Genomic DNA, 7,791 nt, shown 5'->3' on the forward strand with positions numbered 1-7,791 from the left:
GAGGACTTTTCATGTTTTAAGTCGATTTTTAATGTTCTACGATGTTTTAGAATCAATTTTTCGTAAGAAATTCGATGAAAATATTAGTTTGTGTCATTTATGAAATTTTTTGTGTGAAATAGTCATGAACTTAATGAGGGGCATTTTTGTAATTTTATCAAATTCTGTGAAAATTGGGAAAATGATTTATTTGGTTTCGATTTGCTATTTTATGTGTTCGAAAGGGTTTTCCTAATCATAACGTAGGCTCTAGGGTTGTTTTGATGTTAGGGGTATTTTGATAATTTGATCAATTTTTAGTGATTTTTATCATGAAACTTCTTTTTGGTCTGCAATATGATGATTTCTATGTTTCTAGGGTCGTATTTTCCTAACGTAGCGTGGTTTCTAAGGTTTTGTCAATTCGAGATACCTCATCCGAATTTCTGAAATATTTCTGATAACAAAATAAAACAATGGAATACACATCCATCATTAGAAATCATTGCAATCAGGTTGACGAGTTGATTAATCAGGCGAGTGCAAAAATGGGGTGTCTACAAATACAAATTTTCTTTTAAGAAAAATGATCAAAAGAGAGAAACTCATCTCCTGAAAAAATCCATATTTTCAGATCAACAATTAACTAAAGAAATTGCTATGGATTCAGGTATGTTATTTATCTTTGTAAAATCATATATGTTATTTAAATTGTATGTGAAAATCATGATAGTCAAGATCATAGAATACTTGTATTGATGAATTTAAATTACAATCAACTCCTAATCAAGCCATTTTCTATATTGCACGCGGTCCAAATGTATCTGTCCTCCAATAAAAATGTGTCACATAAACACTGTGTGCTGATATAGGAATAGAATACTATTCTGGATCGCAACTCAAAAATAAATTAATTCCTTTATAAACATCCTATTAAAGGGGAGATTTTAAACTGCTAAGGACAGCCATATGGTTATGGTTATTTTTTGAATTATTAGAGGTTAAAACTGTAATTTGGCTTTTTCAGTAAGAGACTTAAGCTGGAGTATCTAGGTCCTTTTAAAAGAATTCCATTAGTCTCTGTCTATGTCATCAGTTGAAAAATGTAGGGGTATCTCAAATATAAATGAAAATGTGGAGGGGTTTATGAAAATAATTCAAAACGAGTCCTTCAAACTGCCTCGACTCCTTCCTTTACTTCGTCTTGTGGTCTTTTCTTACGCGTTGTAGACTTGTAACCAGCCACCCCGCTTCCACGTCATATAAACAACTTATATATAGAAAGTTCCTTCAAACCTAATCCTTCACCTTCTCCAGCTGCTGCTGCTTCTTCTTCTTCTTCTTGTACTATATTTTTATTAGACAAAAAACATCTAATCTTTCACCTTCTACAACTTCTTCTTCTTCTTCTCCTATATTTATTAGACAAAAAACATCAAAAACCTAAATTTCTAAAACCACTTCTTTCAGCTATATCTCACCATCAAAATTGAATCATGAGTCATTACGACCAAAACCAAGCTCCAGGTATATATATTGCGCTTTCTTTTATTGTTTAAATTGGACACAATATTTTCATAAAAGAATCAGTTCTAGTCTTCTTGGTAGAGTTCAAATTAAAATAAAAATGACAGAAAAGATGTGTTTTAGATTCAATATTTAGGATACGATGTAGAAGATTATGGTCTCCTCATGGTATTTACATTACTTTTTTGTTTGTAGAAGCGACTGTGCAGCAAGTGGTAGATCCCATTTTTTGGGTTATATTCTTTTAATACCATGTCGTAACATTTGTTTTAAGGGGCACAATTTCATCTTTTACACGAATTGTAAATTCATAGGGAACTCACTTTTGGATTTCTATTAGGGATTTTTTTCTTGTTTTTTATAAAAGAAGAAAAAAAAATTTAAATTGTGACCATGGTTTCCAAGGGTATAGTAAAAGATCTCATCATCTATCCCATGACAAGATTGAACATATATATATATAGGCGATCTTATGGAACCATGCAAATTGTTTCATGATGATGCATGTAAATTGTGCCATGACATAGGCAATCTTTTCGAACCACCTAAATTGTGTCAATATATTTCATAATGGATTTGAGACTCAATTTTCCGAGTTTTGAGATAATGGTTTAATCCTTGTGGTGATTTTGTTTGAGCAGTAGCATACCCTGCCCCTGGATCAGTTTATCCTCCACCACCACCTCATTCCTACCCTCCCCGAGTAGAAGGATTCGCTTCGGGCCCTTATGTCGCTCCACCGCCAGCTGGTTACCCAATGAAAGGCGGTGAAGGGCACCCACAACAACCTCCTCATGGTATAGAAACTAAGCAAAGGGGATTTTGGAAGGGATGGTAAGCTCTCTCTCTCTCTCTCTCTCTCTCTCTTCTCTACATTTTACTAAGTCTATTTTCTTTGTTTCTTGCAGTTGTGCTGGCTTGTGTTGCTGCTTTGCTTTGGACATATGCTTCTGATTTTTTAGAGGGATTATTTTTAGGTGCTGTAGATCTATTCTTTGATATTTTTTTTTTATATATATGTTGTACTTAATATGAGGGGGTTGACATAGTTTCTTCCATTTATTATTTACTATTGATTTGATATTTGTTATATGGGTGTCTCACCCATTGATCTCTTGTTGGATTAATGGTACAATTGGCTAAAATATTCATACACAGCTACAATGATGGGCAAATTCTCCAAATACAACTTTTAATCGTCTATTAATATATGATAACTATTTATATGACACCAAGTGCTAGATAACTTGGTTGCTCATAAACTCGTAGTTGTGATCGGTTGTATATTTATTTTGTTTCCTTGAAAAGGATTATGATCATTTCACTCATTTTCAAAAAGAAATTTCAAAGCATGACTGCTCCTGGCGTGCGTGGCACGGACTTGCCATTACAACCACACTCTAAAATCAATGTGATTGATGATTTCTAGCTAATCAATCTGAGTACTATAGGAAATCCTAAAATCCGATTGTGTAAAATCACCCATGTTAAATTCTTGAATCCATTGCATAGAATTCACCGAATCGGGCTTACTTTTTATATCTATGACTATGGTGTGGTGGGCGAAAGGTTTGTAAGCCACTAGATCAAAATGAGTAATAAGCAGGGTATTTTTTTCTTTTGGGTTTGGTCCATGGCTCCGTACATAATATTCCGGTGTTATATGGGATTGGAGGAGTGGGAGGGAAGACCTTGCAACTCCTCAAAAATATTTAATCCAGCAACCTTAGTCTTTTGAGTCTACCTTAGTGACTGGATCCATCCGTCTAAAAAGGGCTAAATTTGATATCAAGGTCCGTCCAAAATGGGCTGACTTTGATTCCATGGTGACAAATTTTGCCCTTTTTTCACATAATGTTTTAAAAAAATCAAGTTGAACTTTAGCCATTTTTCTCACCTTATGTACACAACCATTACAAAGGATTATGTTCATTTCAAGAAGAAATTTCAAAGCATGACTGCCCCTGGCATGCCCGGCACCAACAAACTCCTTAAAATTCGAACATGTAAAAGACATGATGTACAAAACCATTACAACCGCACACTAAAATCAATGTGATTGATGATTTCTAGCCAATCAATCCTAGTACTGTAGGAAATCCTAAAATCCGATTGTGTAAAATCACCCATGTTAAATTCTAGAATACATTGCATAGAATTCACTGAATCAGGCTAACTTTTTATATCTATTACTATGGTGTGGTGGGTGAAACATTTATCAAAAAGAGTAATAAACAGGGAATTTTTTTGGGTTTGGTCCATGGGTCCCCAAAAAATATTCCGGTGTTATATGGGATTTTTGGACAGGGGAGAGAAAAGCTTGCTACTCCTCAAAAATATTTAATCCAGCAACCTTAGCCTTTCAAGTCTACCTTAGTGAAAGGGTCCATCAAATTTAGCTCTTTTGTCACATAATGTTTAAAAAAATCATGTCGAACTTACCCCTCTTTTTCACCTAATGCACTAGGGGTCTCTCCTCCCTCCCAATGCTTGTTTCAACACTTTAGGAGCCGATCTTTATCTTATTGAATATAAGTATGAAGTGCATAAGTTTGTTCTGGTTCTACTCCTCTACTTCTTCTCCCCGGGTTATACCTCAGATTTCTTCTTTACTTAGGTAAGACATTTTTGATAGTAGGGCAATAAACTATTTACTTAGTGCAACGTAGATCACTTAGGATCTTAAGCAACATAGGTCTCTAAGACCTTGACCCCCAAAGGGAACCAATCCAATGCTCTACTACTCAAGACAGAGCAAGGTCATGTCTAACTCCATATCCTATCATTTAAGACAGAATAGAACTACGTAGACCTTGACCCGCAAAGGGGCCCAATTGTTGCTTTGCCACTCAAGACAGGGCAGGGTCACGACCAATTCCATATTCTGTCACTTAAAATAAAGTAGAATCACGAAGACCCTGACCACCAAAGGGGTCTAACTCAGTGCTTCGTCACTCAGGACAGATCATGACCGTCTAACTCCATACTCTGTCACTTAAGATAGAAGAAAACTACCAGGACCTAACTCTCACAAGAACCCAACTCAATAGTTTGTCACTCAGAACAAAGTGAGGCCATCCAACTCTATCCTCTATCACTTAAAATAAAAGAGACTATGAGGACCTAACTCCCACAGAAGCCCAACTCAATGCTCTATCACTTAGGAGAGAGTGTGACTGTCCAACTCTATACTCTGTCACTTAAGACAAATGAGAGTTGCGAGGATCTGACTCCCATAGGAGTCCAACTCAGTGCTCTATCACTCAAAACAAAACGTAGTCATCCAACTCTACACTCTATCACTTAAGACAAAAGAGAACTTTGAGGACCTAACTCCCATAAGAGCCCAACTCAATACTCTGTCACTCAGGACAGAGTGTAGCCATCCAACTATGTACTCTGTTACTTAAGACAGAAGAGAACTATGAGGACCTAACTTCCAAAAGAGACCAACTCAGTCTCTATCACTCAGGACAAAGTGTGGTCGTCTAACTCTACACTCTATTACTTAAGATAGAAGATAGCTGCCAAGACTTGACTCCCACAAAAACCCAACTTAGTGCTCTATCACTTAGGATAGAATGTGACTGTCCAACTCTACCCTTCTTCACTTAAGACAAAAGAGAGCTACGAGAACTTGACTCCCATAGGAGTCCACTCAGTGTTCTGTCGCTCGAGACAGAACGTGGTCATCTAACTCTACACTCTATCACTTAAGACAAAAGAGAACTACGAGGACCTGACTCCCATAAGAGCCCAACTTAGTACTCTATCACTCAGGATAGGTGTGGCCATCCAATTTTGCACTCTATCACTTAAGACAAAAGAGAGCTATGAGGACCTGACTCCCAAAAAAATCCAACTTAGTACTCTATCACTCAGGATAGAGCATGGCTGTCTAACTATGTACTCTATCACTTAAGATAGACAAGAACTACGATGACCTGACTCCCATAAGAACCTAACTTAGTACTCTATCACTCAAGACAGAGCGTGATCGTGCAACTCTGCACTCTGTAACTTAAGACAGATGAGAGTTGCGATGACCTGACTTCCATAAGAGCCCAACTCAGTGTTATGTCACTTAAGACAGAGCATAGCCATGCAATTCTACATTCTATCACTTAAGACAAAAGAGAACAATGAGGAATTGACTTCCAAATGAGTCCAACTCAGTGTATTTCCATGCACAAGCTACCAGTAATCAAAGAATACTTCTTTTACTCATAATATTTTTTGAGGTTATATGTATCCCATGGTTTAGGAAACTCCTGACCATGCATTGTAGACAAATAGTAAACATTCTTATGGCCAATTTTTACTACTCTGTAGGGCCTTTCCTAATTTAGACATAATTTCTTATTGTTTAACTCTTCTGTATTCTAAAATACTCTACGTAGCACTAATTCTCCTTCTTTGAACTGTTTGTAATGTATATTTTTGTTAAAGTAATTTTGTAGCATCTGATGATAATTCTCTAATCTTATCAATGCTGCTTCTCAGTTCTCTTTTAGTAAGTCCAGCTTTACTACTATTTGCTTGTTGTTTTGATCTGTTTGGACCACTTTTGAACTAGTCATAGGGAAGCTATTTTTTTGGGGTATTACTACCTCCACTCCATAAGCCATGGCGAATAGGGATGACCCCGTGAAGATTTATGCAGTTGACCTATAAGCCCACAATATTCTGTGCAAGACTGTGGTCCATCTACCATTCGTTTCTCCCAACCTCTTCTTTCACATATCGATCACCACTTTATTTGTGGCTTCTGCTTGACCATTACCCTACAAATATTGCGGTGTAGAGAATAACTGCTCACCTGAGAACTATCTCCTATTATCTGATATTATTATGCGAGACAAACCAAATAGTAAATAATATTCTCCTAAATGAACTTATGTACTTCTTGCTAACAAATCCTAGCCAAAGGTAGTGTTTTTGCCCATTTTGTGAAGTAATCTGTTGCCACTACCAAGAAGGTCAAGTTCCCTGATGTTCTGGGCAATGGTCCTACCAAATATATTCTCCACTATGCAAAAGGCTAAGGACTAACTAGGAAATTGAGTTGTACTGCTGGCTGTCGAATGACTCTTTTGTGTCATTGGCAATTGTCACAACGTTTAACATGCAAAGTGGCATCCTTTTGTAGATATCTCCAAAAATACCTTTGGGATAGTACTTTATGTGCCAACGACCTTGTACCCAAATGATTACCACAATCTCCTTCATGGATCTCTCTCAGTATTTTATAGACACCCCATTTTTTCAATCACCTGATTAATCAACTCGTCAATCCGATCGCGACGATTCCCAATGATGGAAGATTATTCCAATGCTTTATTTGTTATTAGATATGTTTTAAAAATTTGGATGAGATGTCTCAAACTAACAAAACTGTAGAAACCATGTTACGCTAGAAAAACATGACTCAAAATAATATAAAAATCATCATTTTTCAGACAAAAAGAAACTTTACGATAAAAATCACTAAGAAATAAACAAATTTTCAAAATACCCCTAACATCGAAGTATCTTTAGAGCTCACATTACGCTTAGGTAAATCCTTTCAAACATAAAAAAATATATTGAAATCAAATAAATCATTTCGCCAACTTTCACCAAATTTGATAAAATTATGAAAATACCCCTCATAGGGTTCACAATCATTTCATGTAAAAAATTTTATAAATGACATAAACCAATAATCCCATTAAATTCCTTACGAAAAATCGATTCCAAAATATCTTGGAACATCAAAAACTGACTTGAAACGCAAAAGCTCTCTTCAGGGGTAAAACGATAATTTTCCAATTTTAAAAATTATAAATCTTAAAATTAATAAATAAAACATTAAATAATGTAAAGTAAAATCTTAATAAAATTAATTTAAAAATCTGAACTAAAAAAATTAATCAATCAAGCTCTCAGGCAAAATTGTTAATGGTTGCCCACTAATTTAAGTAAAACCCCCTTGATATTTATTAAAAAATCCTTCCATTGGGGGTCTAAATAATTAAATATATAATTAGGGGTTCTCCAAAAAATTTAAAAATATATTATTTCATTTGTACACAAGATTTAAAAAATCTAATTTAAAAGTCCAAGTCAATCTCATAAGACTTAAGTCAAAACCCTAATTTAAAGAAACCTAGTCAATCAAACAAAACTTAAATCAAAACTCTAATTCACCTTATCTAAAAGAAGACCTAGTCAAACCCTAATTCTTTCAAAAAAAATCTATAAATAGGAGCCTCCACAACCTAATTTCGTAAGTCAAAGAAAATC

General features: G+C 35.3%; 1 protein-coding gene across 1 annotated transcript; it reads left to right on the top strand.

Moving 5' to 3' along the window:
• The first annotated feature begins 1,305 nt into the window (after positions 1–1,305).
• Positions 1,306–2,700, top strand: LOC147381004 (protein CYSTEINE-RICH TRANSMEMBRANE MODULE 9-like). Its single transcript, XM_086430955.1, has 3 exons — positions 1,306–1,506; positions 2,148–2,340; positions 2,415–2,700. The coding sequence occupies exons 1-3, from the start codon at positions 1,476–1,478 to the stop codon at positions 2,458–2,460; spliced, it is 270 nt and encodes an 89-aa protein (XP_086287081.1). The 5' UTR covers positions 1,306–1,475; the 3' UTR covers positions 2,461–2,700.
• The last annotated feature ends 5,091 nt before the right edge of the window (positions 2,701–7,791 follow it).

The sequence above is a fragment of the Akebia trifoliata genome, unplaced genomic scaffold, assembly GCF_017979445.1.
Source record: "Akebia trifoliata isolate Shusen 1 unplaced genomic scaffold, ASM1797944v1 Contig00832, whole genome shotgun sequence".
NCBI lineage: Eukaryota > Viridiplantae > Streptophyta > Magnoliopsida > Ranunculales > Lardizabalaceae > Akebia > Akebia trifoliata.